Genomic DNA, 21,543 nt, shown 5'->3' with positions numbered 1-21,543 from the left:
GTAAATATGATAGCTAATGAATTATGTCCCAGGTCTGCTGCAATTGTGTATCTAATTACACATGCTGTGCTCACTTTAATACAAATATGCTCTCAACTGGGTTCATGACTTAAGTCCAAGACTGTAATCTTCAAACCATTCACTTGGATTAGTACAACTGACTTCACTATATTTATTTCAGAGTGAGTTCAGTCTTAATTTTTCTCAAGAAATGGCAATGATTAGGAGCTCATCACACTGAAAAGTAATACTGCTTTGATTCTCCTTAAAATATGACTGCCCTTCTTTAACTGTATATTGTTTTTTAATTCTTGTTTGTTGTGAACTGGAATACTGAATTTTGAGGTCATTCTGTCCCATGACACATATAGTGCTGGGTAACATACTTCCACATCTTGTACTATGGGTTATGCACATTGTTTCTGATGATAAATTGAGGGGGAAAAACATTCACCATACTGACAGATAGCTTAGCAATATCAGCTTTTATAGCACTGATGATCTGTTAAGGATGAATGGGGTGTTTGTATTCCAATCTTACTGATCAGGAGATTGGAGTTGATGAAGCTGCAATGGCCAACTATGAATTATGTTGTTATTTATTTATTTATGGTATTTATATACTGCCCTCCCCAGAGGCGCAGGTGTGCTCAAGATCAGATACTTCTACACCATTTTTCTGTGAACTTCTGGATTGCGGCAAAACTACTAATAAGAATCTTTACAATCTTTGCTTTAAATATTCATTGCCCAAGCAACCCCCCGTCAACAAGGACACAAGACAACAGTATAGTTTCAGGTAGCTTATTTCAATGCCTTATCTACAGCATAATATATTAAAATACTTGTAGTAAGGCCCATTGCGTTCTGTAATGCCATGGTCACTAGCTCATGGTTTGGTGTGGGTTTAGTGCCTCACTTGGACAAGGTCTCTCTGTATACAGCAGTCATGATGCTAGTCAGGTTTATGCACACCTAGGTAGAGTAGAATTGCAGAACATGAACCTACTCCAATCTGGCAACCTTACCTTCTCTCTGAAATGTTTTCTTGACCTGAAACTGGTCAAGGGGTGCTATGTGGCCGATTAGGTGGGTGCAGACATATTATACATTTTTGCGGCCCCACTTCTAAACCTCAAGCAATATTTCCATACCAGGGACAGTCAACCTCTAGGTGGGGCCTGGAGATCTCCTGGAATTACTGCTAATCTCCAGACTATAAAGATAAGCTCCCCAGGCAAAAATGGCTGCTTTGAAGGGGTGACTCTGTAGCATTGTACCCTATTTAGGTTTAGGCATGCCAGCCTCCAAGTGGGGTCTAAGGATCCCCTGGAAGTACAGCTCATCTTCAGGCAGGTTGAAGGGAAAGCTCTCCCCACTCACATGTGCCCCTTCAAAAGAAATGCACATGGCCACAGATACCCCTCGTCTAGCAGTCTGTTGCTTGGCTGGTGATGCCTGTCCTTCTGACGCCTGAGGCCTAGTGCTAGCAACTACAGTTTCTGTTGTTGTCTGCAAGGCCAGGTTGTTGCCTAATGAAAGTGGATCACCTAGTTCTCCCCAAAGTCTCACTGTCTACTTTCCTGTAAAGCTAACTCCACTTGAAATTCTGGGCCATATGCCCTTGATTTCATAGGATCTTCCTGGCAAATGTGTTTTTTTAATTTATCAGGCTAAGCTTGAGAAAAGTCACTTCAGTTCCTATGTCTCTCCAACCATTTACCTGTTTACCATCTGTTTCAGCCTGTAAATAATATTTATTTAGATCTTCCATCACTTTACAGGCTCACAGGACCCATGCTGGTCTGTATGTCTGTTTGCTCCCCAAAATACAAACAGTTGCTAGTAAGGGCTGGCCAAAGCCCATAGCCCAGGTGGGACACATCTGAGCCACTCCATTCCAACCTCAGCCTGCAAGCCTCTAACTTCATATCTACTATTGCTGCTCATCTCTAGATTGTAATGATAAGCTAGCATTGCATTATGTAGTCAAAAATGACTACTTTGGAGGGTACACTGAGGCATTGTACCATTTTAAGGCCCTCCTCAAAATGTCCAGAAATATTTCCAACTCAGGGGGATCCAAACTCCAGGTGGGGCCTGGAGAGCTCCTGGAATTAAAGCTCATCTCTAGATTATAAATATCAGCTTCCCAGGTGAAAATGACTGCATTGCTCTTGGAAACACATCCCTCGCCTCAGTCAGGGGTTGTTAGAGGCTCCCTTCACAGCAGGCCTGAAAGGAGGAGGGGGATGCAGAATCCTGAGCAAGAACAGCAATTGGCCCTGGGGGAGGGGAGATTCTACCAATATGAGTCTTTGGAACCTTCAGTATGTTGTCAAAAGTATGAATCACATTTTATGTATAAGACTAGGAGCAAAGCCCGTTGTATCCAGGAATACAACGGGCGCTAGAGCTTGGCGGTGAGAAGAGGAAGGGGAGGAACTGTCCATCTGTAAGGGCATGGGGTTGAATGTGTGTGTTGTGTGGGAGGTTGTGGTGTCATGGTGACAAATAAGGGCATGGGTGCGGAGATATGGGTGTCACAAACCTGTGGTTTGGAATATTCATTGAGTATAGGAGAGGACTGACCATTGGGAACTGTGGCATAGTGGTTACAGATGAGCTTTCCAGAGCCATGTCTTCAGACATCTGAAGGGAAAATCAGACAGGAGACTCTTCTTAGGGGGAGATTACATGGCAACCAATTCCTCCCAGGTCTGCATCATTTCCCTTCTTGTGTGAATTAGGACACAGACACCGAAATGTCCCCCTGCCCTAATACACATGGGGTAGACACAGTATACAGGTGTCCACCCTGCTCCTTCTGTGTCCGTTTTTTGACTGTTGATAAAATGTTATGTGTCCACATGCTTCTTTCATGATTGCTCCTTAGAAGGAGAACTGGATTTTTGTACCCTGTTGTTTACTACCCAAAGGAGTCTCAAAGCGGTTTACAAACACCTTTTCCCTTCGTCTCCCCACAATAGACAGCCTGTGATGGATGTGGGGCTGTGAGGTGTTTGAGAGAACTGGGAATGGTCCACAGTGACCCAGCAGGCCTCAGGTGTCTCAAAGCAGTTTCCAATCATCACTTCCTCTCCCCGTAGCAGACTCCGCATGAGGGAGGTGGGTTAGAGAGTCTCACATGGAAGCTGGCAACCCTAAGAGGAAGTCTCTCTGTGCACAGCAGTCTTGACCTTAATAAGATTTTTATACTGTTTTTCTTTGTCCGGCCAAGGTTGGAAAAAGTCACTTTAGTTCCCATGTCTCTCCAGCCATTTACTTGTTCACTATTTACAGTTTCAGTCTGTAAATATTTATTTAGATCTTCCTGCACTTTCCAGACTCACAGGGCTGATGCTGGTCTGTCTGTCTGGGCTCCAAAATACAAACAGTTGCTGGTAAGGGCTGGCCATAGCCCATAGTCCAGGAGTTACACCCCTGCAACACTCCTTCCCAACTGCAGGCAAAAATGGCTCCTTTGAAGGCTGGACTCTGAGGCATTGTACAATTTTGAAGTCCCACCTCCAAACCTCCAGGAATATTTCCAACCCAGGGATAGCCAACCTCCAGATGGGGCCTGGAAAGCTCCTGGAATTACAGCTCACTTGCAGAGTATAAAGATCAGCTCCCCAGGCAGAAAGGGCTACTTTGGACAGGCTTGTGGTGGAGAAATAACATTCCCACAAAGGTTGTTGTTGAATTGAAAGACTTGAGGCCTACTGCACAGGGTTGTTGTGCAGATTAAACAGGAGACAAAAGAACCCCCGCAACAGCAACCAGTTTCGTTTGCAGAATAACACTATGCAGTAAGCCTCAAATCTGCAGAGAGTTGTGAAGAAGAAATACACATGGCTTGGCTGTGTCTAACCCCCAGCCAGAGCAGTATTTTAAGTGAGAAGGAGCTTTTCAGCCTCCCTGTCAGTCAAATGTTTGGCAGAAGTAGAAATTCCCCCCCCCTCAAAAGTAATGCCCTCAGACTCCCCTGCATTGCTTTCGGAAATGCCTCCCTTCCCTCAGTTAGTGGCTGTCAGAGGCTCCTTCACAGCAGGCCTGAAGGGAGGGGGATGGAGAGCACTCACTAGCCTCCTGCCAGCTCTGTCAGGGTTCTGAGGCAAAGAGAGGGAAGTTACAGTTGGACATGACAGGGGCAAAAAGGGCTGGCGCAGCCTGTCAAAGCCGCTGTTCTCATCCCCTTTGGTAACCCTACTGACCTCCTCTCCCTGTGGTGGTCAGGAGTAGACTGGCAGTGATCTCTCCAGATTGCCCTGGGTGGGCGGGCCCTGTCAGAACTTTGGTTCAATGATTGGGCCTCCCGACTGGCTTTGTGCTCTCTGACTGGCTAGAACTTTTGTCTGTCCTGGTGAGGGCCTAATCGGAAGGCGCAAAGCACCTTCCGATTGGCCCTCAACCGGCCCGGCCCCACCCACTCTCTGCTCACTTGGCCCTTAACCAGATATGATACTGTTCACCGAGCGGTTACAGATGGTATCCTAGGCTGCCTTTTTTGGGGAGATCCACCCTGGCTCTAAACCTGGCCTGAGATTTGGCCAACCTCATTTATCTTTGCATGTATAAGCAATGAGCTAAGGTGCCAAGCCTTATCTCCCTCCCCTAATGCATTGTAAGACCTTTGTTAGGTTTGGAACTGTTCTGTTTAGCACCAAGGACTCTACATCCAACCCATAAGGCATACAATGGGCTGTTCAGGACATGACACTTCATCATGCCTAATGCCTCAGGGTGTACCTACTGTGGGCAACCTGCCTATTCCTGCCAAACAAGGGATTATCCTTACTAAACACCTCTTGCCACTTCTGATGATTGTAATGTCTTAGAGTCCCTGATGCAAATCAGCCAGACAGCCTTCCAGAGAGAGGTAGAATCTATACTCTCTATACAGGTGAGTCATATTGAAGTAAATTGCTGGGGGATGGGAATGATATAAAAGCTTATTTTCCAAAATTACCCTCCTTAATAATGTATTATTTTTTTGCCTGGCTTGTTCTTTGTCAATGGGCCAGACACTCCTTGGGAAAAGTTTGGTCCACATTAGGACCATCCGTGGGTACATATTTCTGATTTTCAGGTCCCTAAGACCTTGGATGTAAGGGTAATACTTTTAGTGTCAATGAGAGAATTTTTACCCAAATTACATACCAGGTCTTTGGAATGATTGCCTTCCCTCATCACCTGGTGAAAAAAAACAACAGAGCTGGTTGTAGAGTATCCTGTGCTTGCTACACCACTAGACACATAGAAGTAAAACTCCATCTGGGTCCCACCATCACTGGAACTGGGCCAAACATTTCAAATGAAATATGGTGCTTTGGCCCAGGATGAAGACACTGACTGAATTTTGAGGTATGCCTCAATTTTCAAGAAATACAAACCTTGTTGAATCACCTAATGTAACTTTTAAAGCTGTTAGTTGCTGTGAAAGTTCTTGGGAATGCTTGCATGGGGAGGCCTGTTTTCACTACAGTGGAAAATGCAAAATGAATGAGTAACATGCTCACTCACTGACAACGATGCATCTAACAGGATCTGACAAGTCACTGCCTCTAACTGGAATTAGTCAGTACCACACTGATTTAATTTTTATTTGTTCTGATCCAGCACAGTTAGGCTCTTTGTTAAAATACGAATGATATAATTTTATCTGATCTGTTGGAATTTGCTGGTCAATGGACTGTAAATAAACTGAACTGACTAGGCTGGTCTGCACTGACCCATTGTTGTGATGGAGCCAACACCCTGATGAAGCAGAAATGGGGATCCTTGGAAGACTTTAAGGCCATGTGATGCCTCTTGCCTTGCTGATCTGTTTTTGATCAGCAATTTATCAATATCACTTTCACCTGTGAAAATGCCAGATCAGCGACTGCAGTACCTCCCAAACACATCCCAGTGTTTTGAGCTAATACCTCACTGAGTCAACATAAAAAGCCACCATGACTGCTGTTTAGAGCCCTCAGTGGGGTCAGAACATTAAGACCCATATCTTTGCCTTACCGATCCTCAAAATTGCTTTTTTTAATAACCTTAGTTGGTTATTGACTAAATGGTGGCCTTCAAATTCTGCTCAATCCATACCACAAACATCATTTTATTCATGATTTTAAGGACCCTAAAAGTGAGGGTCCTCCAATTATGTGGAAAAACTGTTCTTACCCAAGTCCTGAATAAAAAATGCAGGATGAATAACTTCCTTTAAATCAGATGAAAGAGACATACCATATTGGTAGATGCTGGTGAAAGGGTGAAGGCCCAAATGGGTGTTCCCATCACTAGAACTGACCCTCTGATTCACTGACAAAATGATGGAATGTCTCAAGGCTAAACCTCTGAAGAGAGCTAGGGATTGGTCTGCACCTATGGGGAAAACATAATAAACTCAATTAACTTTAAAAATGCTAGCCCTAACCTGCCACATACTGTCAGAATTGTCTAGCTAGGCAATCCTAAACTTGCACATTAGAAGAATGTGCCACCAGGTCCCATCAGACAAATGATGACTCATCCAAATGGCATTTCTGGTGAAGCACACCATTTCATCCCATCCTTCCTTTCTTCCTCATTTGAGGCTGCTTGGGACAATGATGTGGGGAGGCCCAGATGGATGAATGACTGGGCAGGCTCAACTTGGCCTGGCTGGGAGATGCACCTGTGGCACTTGCCCTTCTTTTTTTCACCAAGAACACAGAGTATTCCCATTGCCCCCCTCCCTCTCTGCCAGGACTTACAGGTCTGGTCCTGTGGGACTCAACCACCCCAGGAAGCAAGGGATGGTCTTCAAATGGATGGTGAGAGGGAGCTCCAACAGGGAAAGGAGGCCCCTGCAGCAAGTGATGGTCCTGGGAGGAGTTCCTCACTACCCAGAGACATGTATAGGGCTAGGAGCTCTATTGTTATATTGTTATATTGTTTTTATTTGTTTTACAATGTATAGTTTAAAAGATCATATGTAAATCACCATGAGCCAGCATCACTGGGAATGGCGGTATATAAATATCTTTAATCCGCTCCTGTGGAGCGGATTAAATAAAAGAGTAAGGGCTCCTGGGGAGGAGTTAGGGGGGGACCTGTCCAGGATAAAAACTCGGATAGGCCCAATCAGGAGCTGCGAAGCGGCTCCTGATTGGGCCCCTCCGAGTGCCACTTGAGGGCCAAGCAGCCAATTGGGAGGTGCGCATAGTGCGCCTCCCTATCGGCCACTTGGCCCACCCTAGACTGGCCGCCCAGATGGTTTGCTGCCTGGAAAGGAGCAGGGCCGCCGCCTCAAAGACGCGGCAGCCCTGCTCTTTTCCCATTGCCGGAACATTGCTCTACCCTACAGAGACCCTGCTCACCCAGGGACCGCAGCCGCTGCCTCGCTAACGGACCCAGCAGGCACACGCAGACCCTTGCCAGCGACGCCCGGGGGTCCTTCCCGAGCCCACCACCAACCGCCTCCTTCACAGGCCGTGCTTCCCGAACGTGCCGCCACCAACGCTGCCAGCTGCCTCCCGGGACCTGCCAGGACGTGCCATCGCAGGGCTGCTGCCCTCAAGCCGCTGACACAGTCAGCCGCTGCGACCGTGCCCACGCCGAAACACAACGCCATCCAAACCGCCACCGTGAACACACTAGCGCCTGCTGTATTCACAGCACAGCGGGCTTAATTTCTAAATGAATAAATAAATATAGGCTGCCAAGTCTGCTGTTCAGAAAATGGAACTCTCACCTGAGCTAGCACAACTGGGAGCTGAACTTTGCACATGCAGGCTCCAGATCTATTATAAGGGGTGCCTAGCATACTTTACTGCTGGGACCTGCTCTGACAGAGAGATCTCCATTTACTCTAAAATCAGATGATAAACTGTCTTCTTTGGCTCTAAAAGAGCAAAGCAACCACAAAGATGAGATTTGTTTGTCATAGATTGCAAACAATGATCTAGCCATTTTGCTGTGTAAAGTCTTCTTTGAAATACTTAGGATAACTACTAAACCTTAATGCTGGCATAACAGCAACATACACTGATGTATCTGGGTGTATATGCTGGTGCCCACATGTGCTAGCACTTCTATAAACATGTGATATTTAGGGTTGCCAGCTTCCCACTGGTAGCTGGATTCTTTCCTCCCTACTCTTATTCCCTGGCACTCCTCATCTGGGCAGCAGGAGGAGGCATTCCCCAGGAGAAAAAATGGACAGGGTGAATATTAAAAAACAGTAAGTATAGAATCATAGAATAATAGAGTTAATCCATCCAACCCCCTGCTTAATACAGGATCAGCCTAAAGCATCCTTGACAAGTATCTGTCCAGCCACTGCCTAAAGTACCTGCCTCCCCCATCTCCTTGCTGGTGTTGAGTGTATGTTAGTGGATAAGTAAGGTTTGGTTGGTTTTCCAAACCTCTCTAGCCTCCTCCCTGGCATCAGTGTAACATACTTTTGAAAATCCAGGAATATCTTGAAACATTTCCATAAAAATCATGGGGGGAGGGGATGATTTTCCATTCAGAGTAGATGAGCCTCAATCACTCTGGATCTTTTCAGTCATATGTTAGCTTCCCCAGATCACTTACTTTTACCAACTCTTGCCAAGGGAGTAATTGTTCCTTAAACTTTTATTCAGGATTTTTATTAAACTTTTATTCAGGATTGCTCAAGAAATGTATTGATTAGAGAAGAAATGTCTGAATAAAAGCTTTTGAATCAAAATGGGAAGGTGCCTGTAATAGATAGGTGTTTATTACATTTTTCATGTACCCAAATAAAGGTGCTCTACCTCATGACAGCTTATACTGGAATAGATTGTTAGCCTTCTGGCCTCCTGTTTTATTTTGGACCCAACACAGTTACCCATCTGGAATATTTCAATTTTGTAATTGACATTTTTTCATGGTTATTGTTGGTACCTGTTGGCAGATTTTATATATAATTCTTGATTATGTAAATTGATGCAAGTTATCATTGTAAATAATGCACTTGAGTGCTTGGACCTACACTGAGCAGTGTAGGATTTCATTTACAAACAGTGTATAAAAGGAAGTGTTGATTGCTAGAGAGAAGGTAGTTTGCACAACCAGCCAAAGAAGAGAACAAAAGATTTTGTGGAATGCTTCAAGCATGGGTTACAAGTACTTGATCTCAGGACACACAGAATCACAGAATCACATAATCATAGAGTTGGAAGGGGCCATACAAGCCATCTAGTCCAACCCCCTGCTCAACGGAGGATCAGCCCAAAGCATCCAAGAAAAGTGTGTATCCAACCTTTGCTTGAAAACTGCCAGTGAGGGGAAGCTCACCACCTCCTCAGGCAGCCTATTCCACTGCTGAACTACTCTGACTGTGAAATTTCCCCCCCTAATATCAAGCCTATATCATTGTACTTGTAGTTTAAACCCATTACTGCGCATCCTTTCCTCTGCAGCCAATGGAAACAACATCCTGCCCTCCTCTAAGTGACAACCTTTCAAATACTTAAAGAGGGCTATCATGTCCCCTCTCAACCTCCTTTTCTCCAGGCTGAACATTCCCAAGTCCCTCAACCTATCTTCATAGGGCTTGGTCCCTTGGCTCCAGATCATCCCCGTCATTTTCCTCTGTATCCTTTCAATTTTATCTACGTCCTTCTTGAAGTGAGGCCTCCAGAACTGCACACGGTACTTCAGGTGTGGTCTGACCAGTGCCGTATACAATGGGACTATGACATCTTGTGATTTTGATGTGATGCCCCTGTTGATACAGCCCAAAATGGCATTTGCCTTTTTTACCACTGCATCACACTGCCTGCTCATGTTTAGCTTACAATCCACAAGTACCCCAAGGTCTCATTCACATGCAGTGTTACCTAGAAGCGTATCCCCCATCCAGTAGGCATGCTTTTCATTTTTCTGACCCAGATGCAGAACTTTAAACTTATCTTTATTAAATTGCATCTTGTTCTCATTTGCCCATTTTTCCATTGTGTTCAGATCTCGTTGAACTCTGTCTCTATCTTCTGTAGTATTTGCCAGTCCTCCCAATTTGGTGTCATCTGCAAACTTGATGAGTAGTCCCTCCACCCCTTCATCTAGATCATTAATAAATATGTTAAAAAGTACCGGACCTAGCCCCGAGGCCTGAGGTACCCCACTACTCACCTCCCTCCAGTCTGATGAAACACCATTGACAACAACTCTTTGATAACAAACAAATAACAAATTGGAGCTTCTACTCCTTCATTTGAGGATGCACATGCAATACACCCCATACAGAAAGTAAAATGTCAAACAGTATAATTCCAAAGTATAAATATATGATTTACCCATGTGTGAAATGTTTTTTATGATTCTGATTTCATCATCTTAAAAGGCATATTAAAATGGAGGGAGGTGCAAAAAAGGCTCATTCAAAGGATCTTTATGGATTTATATGATTCATTGCAAACAAAAAGGGGACAGTGCCAAGATATCTTTGAAAAATAATTGTATTACCGGAATATGTGTATGATGATGATACTGAGCAGGAATAGACACAAATGGGTTCACAACTCTAAATGTCATAAATTTGGCTGGCTTGTGGCCTCCTCAAACCCAGATACAAAGGGGGCACCTCACCCAAACATTTTGTGGACATATGTCTGATTGGGCTTGGGGTTCATACCATTTAAACCCTCTGTTTCACTTACCCCCTCTAAATGGAGGGAAGACAAATTGAGGTTTTAAATGGTTGCCAGTCATTTCAACCTCACAGTGGAGGTTGAGCTGGCCAGTTTGTTTCATGGCTTCTGGTTGGGTTGGGTTCAGTTTGGAAAGAATTTTCCAGTTTGTGCCCATTCCTACTACTGATTGCCAGGGTAATAAAGAGTTTATTGGGCTAGATCCAGCAGAATGGGTTAGATCCAACAACGGGGACACAAAATGTCTTCCAGCATTGCTTCTCCTCCATTTTGTCTTCACAGAAACCCAGTGCATTAGATTAGACTGACAGTTTGTGATTGGCCCAAGGTCACTTGGAAAGCTTCCATGGCAGAGAGATTTAACCTGGATCTCCCAGATCCAGCATTGCAACCACTATGAAATAATAGATATTTTAAATGCCCAGATTCAAAGCTCCAGATCTGAAGCTTTCTCCTCAGTTCATTTTTGAAGTTAGCTAGGTGTACTTTTTCATTGTTGTGTTTGCAGTTGCCCTAACAATAGAGATAATTATGTATTATTTATTTAATTGCTAGATTTATAGACCACCACTCTCGGCCCAGCAGGATCATGGAGGCTTACATACAAATATAAAATCAACATAAAACACAATACACTAATGGCGGCAACAGTCAGCAACTTAGTCTCCCCTGTGGACTCTCGCCTCTCCTGCTAGCAGTTGTTGTACCCTGGTAGATGATCCCAGGTGATGTTAGCCTGAGGGGGAATACAGATTGCAGAAAGGAAGGGAGGGACCCAGTCTTACTACTTCAATCTCCACCCCAGCCTCAACCAAATACCTGGCGGAAGAGCTCCATTTACAGGCCTTGAATAACCCAGAGAGTTCTGTCCGGGCCCTCAGCTCTTCCAGGAGCTCATTCCACCATGTAAGGACCAGGGCTGAAAAGGCCCTGGCCCTGGTCAAGGCCAGGTGCACTTCCCAGGGGCCTGGGGCAACCAGCAGATTCGGTCCCACAGAGTGAAGAATGATGAAAACTTCTACTTAAGACACTGTATTGGCAACGGACCTTCTTCTAGGTGCACTGGAGAATCTGGATGTGTAATAATGAGGTAATACAATGCACATTGGAGCAGCACTACAAAACACTCCTGAGATCCTAACAAATGCAGGAGATAAATTCTTTATTCCAGTTTGTGTCTCCCAATGCATTTAGAGCAGCCTTTCTTAACTTTTCACCATTGAGAAACCCCTGAAACATTCTTCAGGCTTTGAGAAACCCCATAAGTAGTATAATCATGCAGAATATGGTTGGGAAGCATAGCTGTGTACATGCCTACCTGGGATCCTCCCCTTTCCACTTTCCACAGGGCTATTATTGGCCATTTTGGAAGGGGTGAGTGGGTCAACATGACCATATATCATCATGAGGTAAAGGTGTCCCCTGTGCAAGCACCTAGTCAGGTCTGACCCTTGGGGTGACACCCTCTAGCGTTTTCTTGGCAGACTCAATACAGGGAGGTTTGTCGTCCCCTTCCCCAGTCATTACTGTTTTACCCCCCAGCAAGCTGGGTACTCATTTTACCGACCTCAGAAGGATGGAAGGCTGAGTCAACCTTGAGCCGGCTGCTGTGATCGATCTCCCAGCCTCATGGTCAAAGCTTCAGAAGGCATGTTGGCTGCCTTACCACCCTGCGCCACAAGAGGCTCTTATATCATAGTATCATCGTATCACCCGATAAATGTTTAACACATTGGATGATCTCTGATGCCAACTGGACTGCGGCAGATTGGCCATTCTCATCTTATTAGATCTATTAGCTGCATTTGATGTGGTTGATCACGAGTTATTGGCACGCTGCCTTGGGGACACAGGGATCGGGGGAATGGCTTTGAAGTGGCTGAATGTCTTTCTTATGAACCAGTTACAGAGGGTTGCGATGGGGGAAGAGTTACCCCTTTGTGCTCACGTGTTGAGTACCACAGGGGGTGATACTCTTCCCTACACTTTTCATCATCTATATGTGCTCTCTAGCTCAGTTGGTCTGCAGTTATGGGCTGGAGTGTCACCAGTATGTTGATGACACCCAATCTATTTTCTGGTGGACAGCCGGCTGGATGTCCCCACCAGAGACACTTGTCAGTTGTTTGGAAGCAGTGGCTGGGTGGATCAGGCAGAACTGTCTGAAACACAGCCCCTCCAAGAGGGAGGTCCTGTGGCTGGAGAAAAGAGGACAGGAGCACGAAGCGCATCTCCCATGCCTGGATGGGGTGCAACTTACATCTGCACCAATGGCCAGGAATTTAGGCATGATCTTTGATGCGGTCTGGGTTCTACCTATCTGCGGGACCACTTATCTCTTTGTGCCCCCTGCAGGGCACTTCGCTCTGAGGGTATCAATTTGTTGAACGTCCTGAGCTCCCAGGAAATCCGACTGGCCTCAACAAGGGCCAGGGCCTTTTTGGTTCTGGCCCCTACCTGGTGGAATGAGCTCCCAGAAGAGCTGAGGGCCCTGCCAGAACTCTCTGGGTTCCATAGGGCCTGCAAGATGGAGCTCTTCCACTAGACTTTTGGTTGAGGCCAAGCTGTAAACCAGGTGTAGACTGGGTGATAAGTACGGGTTCTTCCCCCAGGGGGGCCTACCATCACCCCTGATTTACATCAGGCGGGCAGAGCTGGATATAAATAGAAGAATGGAAGAAAATGGGCCTATTGTGGGCTATTGTGCCAGCCATCTATCTTTTAAAAATCTGGTTTATAAATAATGTATATATACTGGATTTTATAGGGGTTTATATTTTATTATATTGTGAGCCACCATGAACCAGCGGGATATTAAATTATTAAATTAAATTATTAAATAAAATAAATTATTAAATATAATAAAATAAATTTAAAAAGTAGATATGGAACTCCCATTTGGAAAACCTATACAGGGCTGGCAAGAAAACCCAGGGTTTCACAAAACCTGATTTAGAAGAATTATCTGTTCATCTGGAAAATCCAAAATATTTTTAACTGGATTCCCAAAGAGCTAGTACTAGCTACAGCCTAAAATTTACAGCTATTTTCTAGGGGATTTAGTTAATCAAGTTACCTTGCATTCTCTTAATGAAGAGCTAATCCTGTATTTGATGAAGAGCTCATCCCTCAAAATGCACTGAGATATATGCATTGGAACAAACTTATTTTGTGCACCAATAGTTTATTTTCACAATAAGAAATAAAAATCTAACACATTTCTCTAACATGTTCCCCTTTATTTTCCTCTCTTATTTTTAGCATGCACTTAATTCAAGTAGACTCTGTCCAGCGTTGGATGGAAGACTTGAAGCTTATGACCGATTGTGAATGCATGTGTGTTCTTCAGTCTAAACCAATCAGCACAGAAGATGCTGAGAGTGAATCTTCCCTATCGTCACAACATACTGCATGCGATAACTTGCAATTGTTGCTGAAAAGAGCTTGGATTATAAGTACTGAGCTGACCAGGATAGTTCAAAAACTGGAAAAGAACAGATGGCAGAGAGTCCATAGTATGACAGTAAGAATCAACTGCCATGTCCGTTCAATGATAAGTGAATACAATACATTCACAAGGAATCCTGGGGATGAAATGCAGCAGGTATTTACATTTATTTAAAACATTTATTAGCTGCCTTCTGCTTTGTAGAACTCAAGGTGACTTGTTTATGTGTTAAATGCCATTGTCACCTCTGATTCCTATCATTAAATGACTTGCTCAGGTTTTGCAACGGAGGGCCATGGCTGCCTACACTGAATCAATCCATGTCATGTTGGATCTTCCTCTTTCCCTGCTACCTTCAATTTTCCTTACATTATTGCCTTTTCCAGTAAGTCTTGCCTTCTGCTAATGTGACCAAAGTATGATATTCTCAATTTGATCATTTTAGCATCGAGAGCGAGCTTAAATGGACTCTGGAGTCCATTTAAGTAGCCGGTGTGAGCTTAAATGGACTCTGGGGAATGGTAGAGGACAGGAAGGCCTGGAGGATCATTGTCCATGGCGTCGCGATGGGCTGGACACAACTTTGCAACTAACAACAACAAGCATAGAGAGAGTTCAGGCTAGATTTGATCTAGAACCCACTTATTTGTGTTTTTGGTAGTATGTAGTATCCATTAACTTTTCTCCAAAACCATTGGGAATATAGATAGAACTACTACGGTAAAAACGCATAAAACATCACAGTTTAAAATCTGCAGTTAGAATTTTCCAATAAATCAAAACTAAATTAGTCAAAATGCAGTCCTAAATAAAACTGTCTACCTTTTGAGTGGGCCAGGTACATCTCCTTGGAAAAGTTGTTATATAATTATGGGACTGCAGCTGAAAAGACCCTCTTTCACATGCCCACGTTCTTTTGTTCTTTTGAAGGTTAGAAGGTTTCTCCTTATGATCTTAATTCCCCATCAAGTATGTACGAGAGAAGACAGGTACCCCAGTACCAAGCCATACAAGACTTGTTGACTTGCAGGCAGGCATATGGGGCAAGGAATAAGTCTCACACATGATTAACTTTGGCAAATAGGCCACAACTTTATTGACAAACCAGTGTGTTGGCTGGCAAGGGTAAATAGAGACCCCCCCCCCACATACTATGCTTGCGTCATCTGTCCCAACTCTCTCGCCCCAGTGGTGCCCTGGGAATCCTGTCCTGGTCCCCAGCCAGGCCTATAGGTCCCCTTGCCACAGGGCATCTTCTCAATAGAGAGAACCCAGGGAATGCATTGGGAAGCATATATCTCCTTCAGCCTATTCCCTTTCATCTGAGTCTACCAGAGCATTCCTGGGGCCTTCACATCTGGGTCAGCCCCACCCCATTCTGTAGCCTTTTAACAAGGCCCCTTATCTGGGGAGTATTTCTACCCCCCCTCCATATTTTCCCTTTCCATGGCTCATTCCCCTTGCCGCCCCTCCTCCCCCAGTTGTGACAATTTTATGAACAGGATCAAACCTGCAATAACAAACAATGCACCCCATTCACAAACTACGATGTACCAGTCCCCAGAGCATAACCAACAGGGTGAGTGGGAGGGAAGCTCCTTGCTCTGCCACTGTGGGAGAGGCTGCCCCTTTGCACAACGCACCTTTTAAGGGTACTACATGCCCCTACACCTCTTCTCCCTGCATCAGGGTGCACATGCCTCATTTTCCCACCCCGATGCTCCACGGAGGAGAGCCTTCCTCCTTGCATGCCTGCCACCGCTTCAATAGTTTGTTTTTTTTTAAATCTAGACTCTCTTAGAGCTTCATATCCTGCAACTTGTACTAGATGTGGTAAAGCTTTATGATTAATTCCTTGGGTGGTTTGGAAAAGCACGTTCTCATTTGTTGTGTATGATGTCATAATGCTATTACTCTGAAGAGTATTGACTCAGAAATTATCAATGGAAAAAAACTATGAACTGGACAGAAAACTAGAAATGAGAGAGTAAATGTATGTTTATTGTGAGTTTTCTCATGGGTGGTGAAAATGTTACCCTTTGTCTTCTGCCAAAGCCCTGATATGAATGACAGATCTCTTTATAACTAGCTTTTAAAGGAATTGTAAGAGATCTTATTCATCAATTTTCTTAGGTCTTGCCTAATTTGGTCCTGGTTCCATGAAAGCATTTATAACAAAACACAGTACTTTATTTTAAAGAAGAGCAACTCTACCAAGAATAGGGAAAGAGGTGGAAAAGGTGATTGATCTTTCCATGTCAATTGGTTCTCTGCTCTGACATACAGATCCAAAAATGTTAACATTTTTGGATCTGTAGGTCAATATGATTACACAAAAGGCCCTGCCCTTTCCCTCTGCCTGACAGAAAGCAAAGCTTGAAGGATGTCAATACTGTTTTAGGGTTGTGTGCTTCAGCCGCCGAAGCAGCCGTTCCAGCCCAAAGCAGCCAGTCCTGTGGTGCGGGGAGGGTGGCACCGGTGGCAGTGCGTTACCCAGCACCTGCACGCAGGCACAGAGCTCTGCATCTGTATGTATGCACCGACTGGTGCTCTGCGCTGCCCCTGCACTGCCCCTGAGAGCCAGTTTGGTGTAGTGGTTAGGAGTGTGGACTTCTAATCTGGCATGCCGGGTTCGATTCTGCACTCCCCCACATGCAGCCAGCTGGGTGACCTTGGGCTTGCCACGGCATTGATAAAACTGTTATGACCGAGCAGTGATATCAGAGTTCTCTCAGCCTCACCCACCCCACAGGGTGTCTGTTGTGGGGAGAGGAATGGGAAGGCGACTGTAAGCCGCTTTGAGCCTCCTTCGGGTAGGGAAAAGCGGCATATAAGAACCAGCTCTTCTTCTTCTTCTTCCCCCCCTTGCCATTGCGCTGGCTGCTTCTGGAACAGCCTCTTCGGCAGCCAAAGCACACAACCCTAGTTTTGATTGAGCAATGAACACTGAGGGTATTCATTTTGTAAGGCTATAGATGCTGTCTTTATCAGTTTGGGGTGTATGTGTGTGTGTGCGGGTAAGAATATCCCTTTTTTATTCCAGAATTTTCTGTAACTCTAGGGCTTTTCTGATGTTTGTAGAAAGCTCTGTGTTGTCTGCCCATGGCACAGTCTTAATTTAACTATCCATAGATATGATTGAGAATTAGATATATTGTCATATAATATTTTCATTTTTTCCCTATAGTATGAAAAAGTGTTAGTGGATAAATGTTCAGAACTCACTACAGTTACTGAAAGGTAATGTTAAATGTTACTGGTTATCATATTTTTACTTTTCCTTGTTTAGAAAAAAATTGTGCCAGCCTGTCCATAGAAGCTGCTCAGACCTACCCTCTAAGCTGAAATATGGTAGATACTACCTCATTTTTCAGGCATTTAATTTAGGTCCTAGATCTGGCTGAAGTCAACAGCTGCAGTAACGAGGGAGGAAAGACCCTAGGGAAGAAAACAAACATTCCTGGCCTGGATTCTGAAAAAGCCATCCTCATATCTACCTGACACTACAAATGTGTACGGAGCTGCTTTGCACATACAGCTTGCCACGGAGAGCTGCCTCCTTACATTTCCAGTAGGGATAGGCATGAACCAGCTGATGAACTAAAGTTTATCATGAATTTTGGCTGGTTCATGGTTTGGCTGGTTCATAGTTTGAACCATCATGTGCTTCAACAAATTTTGATGCAATTCACAGTGGTTCATGAAGAGCACAAACCAGGGGTTTAAACCAAACTGCTGTTTGAAAACTGCTTTCTGCTCCCTGTGAAAAGACATTGAGAGTAGCAAGCAGAGGTTTAAACTTTAAATGAATCACAAACCAAAACAAACCCTGCAGTTTATATGGGCTTGTTGTTTGGTCGGTGGTTCAGTAATGAACCATGAACCAAACTGCAAAAATGTTCCCTAAAATAATCCCAAATTTCAGAAACATCCCAACTGCTTCAGTGTATGTTCTCCTGCCTAGTTAAGTTATGTAACTGTTGTTTTGCCTTCTGGGATCATCATCCAACCACAATTGTTTATTCTTCTATTTCATTTGGCAAGTTTAATGCCTATAAAGGTAAAGGTATCCCTGGTGAAAGCACCGAGTCATGTCTGACCCTTGGGGTGACGCCCTCTAGCGTTTTCTTGGCAGACTCAATACAGGGTGGTTTGCCAGTGCCTTCCCCAGTCATTACCGTTTTACTCCCTAGCAAGCTGGGTACTCATTTTACCGACCTCGGAAGGATGGAAGGCTGTGATCATGGTCAGAGCTTCAGACAGCATGTCAGCTGCCTTACCACTCTGCGTCACAAGAGGCTCATTTTTAATGCCTATATTACTGAATTATTTAGACATTATCTTCTGTATGATTTCAGATATTCATGGAAAGCCTATTTGAACTTCCTTTATAAATATTACTTTAGCAACAAGGTCTTTCCCCCCTGAATTTGGGTGTATGGATTATCTAACCTGGATCGCAGCATTTTGTAATTAAGCTCAGTATTTTTAAAATTTATTTAAGGAATTTATATCCCATCTCTCCAGGGTCCTGTTTAAGGCAGATATTTATTTCTTAAATTGTATACCACTTTTAACCAGAGTTCAGACTGATTTCCAGCACATACAGTAAAGCTGATTGACTGAATAGGAGGCATCAGAACCTGCAGAGCATTCTGGAATCCTGTTAAATCTCCTTGGGCAATCATAAATTTGCTCACTGCCTAAGCAGGGCAGGAGTTGGGTCTTGATATGAGCCTTCAGGGCACAGTGGTCTGTCCATGGTACATGTATCCCCTGTACCAGACCCATTTGTATTTACATCCCAAAGATTAAATCCAGAGTGTGGCCTGCTTGATGTGTGGGACTGGTAACAAACGGAGAGAGTCCTAGTGTCACCATGGATGACACCAGAGCTAAGCCTTGCAAGGAGAAAGATTTCTCTGTATGAGCATGGGAGTCCCCTAGAATTATTAGTCTTGGAAACTTCAACACCCAGGCAGCCAGGAAACTTGGCTCCAGTGTGTTAAGCAGATAGTACACCATGTAGAGAGCCAGACTCTCTACTGTGACTCACACTAGGCCTCCACATTCAATTCCTGGTATCGTATATAATTTGTTTTATAGTATGTATATATATGTATCATACAATAAAAGAGTATTTCTAAATAATTCAGAACTGCTCCAAATTTTGCCTTTTTCAGGATAGATATTTGTTTGGGAAAATATACATTTGAATTTTAAAACCTTACACACACATGTGGGAGCAGTCTTGATGATCATAGGGCCCATGGCAGTCAAGAATAGGGCATCTACATCCATCCAACCCATTTTGAACAAGAATAAAGGGCCCAGTTTTCACAAAGCATTTCCTTTCTAGAATGCACGGTAGTTTGTATTATGACTCTATTTTTCATCATAATTTTCTGCTAGTTCTCAGGGCAAAACCCCAGCATGGGGCCTAACAATAGCCTGGGCTGAGCCATAGGACATACCACTGTAGTTCATATAGCATGTGAAAGTCAGCGTATAACATTCCAGTAAATGTTAAGCACATTTGCTTGGAAATCTTCACTGTGTTCAATGGAAATCAGACCTATAATAAAAGACCTCAGACTACAGCCTTGGATAAAGAAGTTGATGTTTTAATGTGTTATTAACTGAACTGTCACATTTTCTTCAAGGTGTGTACAAATTGAAGATGAACAGATATTAAAGAGTATGAAAATTTGCATTAATGATGCACTAACTACAGTTGCACATTATTTTGGCCAACTGATAGAACTAGCTTTAACACATGAAATAAAGGTTAGTCAATATCTAGTACTCTTTGCACAGCTGCCTTTATCAATCCTTTATGAATATGTATTTTCAAATGTTGTTTTTGGCTGTCAAGTCACAGCTGACTTATGGTGACCCTTTGGGGTTTTCAAGGCAAGAGACATTCAAAGGTGGTTTGCCAGTGCCTGTCTCCATGTCATAACCCTGGTATTCCTTGGTAGTTCCCTATCCAAATCCTGACCAAGTTTAATCCTGGACTAACTGCTGTTTCCGTTGGCTGCAGAGGAGAGAACATGCAGTAATGGGTTTAAACTACAAGTACAACAATATAGGCTAGATATCAGGGGGAAAATTTCACAGTCAGAGTAGTTCAGCAGTGGAATAGGCTGCCTAAGGAGGTGGTGAGCTCCCCCTCACTGGCAGTCTTCAAGCAAAGGTTGGATACACACTTTTCTTGGATGCTTTAGGATGCTTTGGGCTGATCCTGCGTTGAGCAGGGGGTTGGACTAGATGGTCTGTATGGCCCCTTCCAACTCTATGATTCTATGATTCTATGATTCTAACAGGCCAGGGCCAGGTTTGTATCGCTTTATCCTAAAAAGCCTTAGCTCATTCTCAGATTTCAGGGTATGTGAAATAGAGTTTCTACATGGTAACTGTTTGGTATGCTGTAGCCCAAGTTTAAACAGTTACTATTATGCCACACAATACTTGGAATGAAACCAAACTATTTTATGAGGTTGTTCTAAAAGTCTCTTAATAACCACCACTGAGCACCATTGTTAGAAATGAGAAAGAGTATGACTGTGTGTTTCAGATACAATACAAATTTCATTTTTAAATTACAGTGTGCCAAACTTTGTAGTGCATTTTGTTTATTGCTTTAAGAGCAATATAATTTTTCCCATTTATTGTTGTATTCATAGGAGAAGATCAGTGGCTTGGGAAACAAATATTGGCATTAGCAAAGTGGAAGACAGAGTATTTCTCCCAAACATTAATTCTCCTGTTTAGTTATAATGCAGCACTCAAAGTGATATAAGCAAAGCCCTTGTTGAATGGCAGCAAAGTCTTTTTGAATGGCAGTAAATGAAATGTATTGTGGTATATGTCAAACAGAACCTCATAAGGGAAATAGATTCATCGGATAATCTGTATTCTGCTGAATCCTCTACAAACAACTTGTTCAGTCTTACCCAGGAAGGCGCTCATTTGTGTCACATCATCGCTAAGGTAAGCCAAAGTTGGACTTTCACTCATTCTCCAAATCACTGGAATTTTTGTATATGTGCGTGCATTTTATGGGTGACTGGTTACAAAGAAATTCCATGGAGTCTTGCATCATGGGAAACCTGGAAAGCTATTCTGAATCTGAAAAAATAAGGGCCCTAGAAAGCCTGAATAAATGCATATGGTACTTCCCTGTAAAATACAAGAATAGATTAAACACAGCTAGTAATCAAGAATAGAAAAATGGTAGCAGCAGTGCCTCCCCCCAACTTTCCAGAATGACCTTAATGAACTTGAACTTTGAAGTGAAGAACTCAGTGAGCCATGATGAAGTCTACACTTCTGATCCATCAGTTTGACTGTTTATGCACTGGGAACCTCACTGCCCCAGCTCTCGTGCAGGAGCACAAATCGGGGGTGGATGAGGCGTACCGGACCAAATGCTCCCCG

The 21,543-nt window shown here is 43.8% G+C and overlaps 1 protein-coding gene across 6 annotated transcripts in view; it reads left to right on the top strand.

Annotated features, from left to right (window-relative positions):
• The window catches only part of INSC (INSC spindle orientation adaptor protein), a 239,845-nt gene that overhangs the window by 118,006 nt on the left and 100,296 nt on the right, over positions 1-21,543 (top strand). For all 6 annotated transcript variants that reach the window (XM_077321682.1, XM_077321683.1, XM_077321684.1 and 3 more), the window contains 4 exons: positions 13,917-14,259; positions 17,291-17,343; positions 19,767-19,890; positions 20,983-21,096. In XM_077321682.1, coding sequence (XP_077177797.1) covers positions 13,918-14,259; positions 17,291-17,343; positions 19,767-19,890; positions 20,983-21,096 — 633 coding nt within the window. In that variant the 5' untranslated portion in view covers position 13,917. The remainder of the gene's footprint in view (positions 1-13,916; positions 14,260-17,290; positions 17,344-19,766; positions 19,891-20,982; positions 21,097-21,543) is intronic.

The sequence above is a fragment of the Paroedura picta genome, chromosome 2 (assembly GCF_049243985.1).
Source record: "Paroedura picta isolate Pp20150507F chromosome 2, Ppicta_v3.0, whole genome shotgun sequence".
Lineage (NCBI taxonomy): Eukaryota > Metazoa > Chordata > Lepidosauria > Squamata > Gekkonidae > Paroedura > Paroedura picta.
This window is presented reverse-complemented; position numbering and strand designations above follow the sequence as displayed.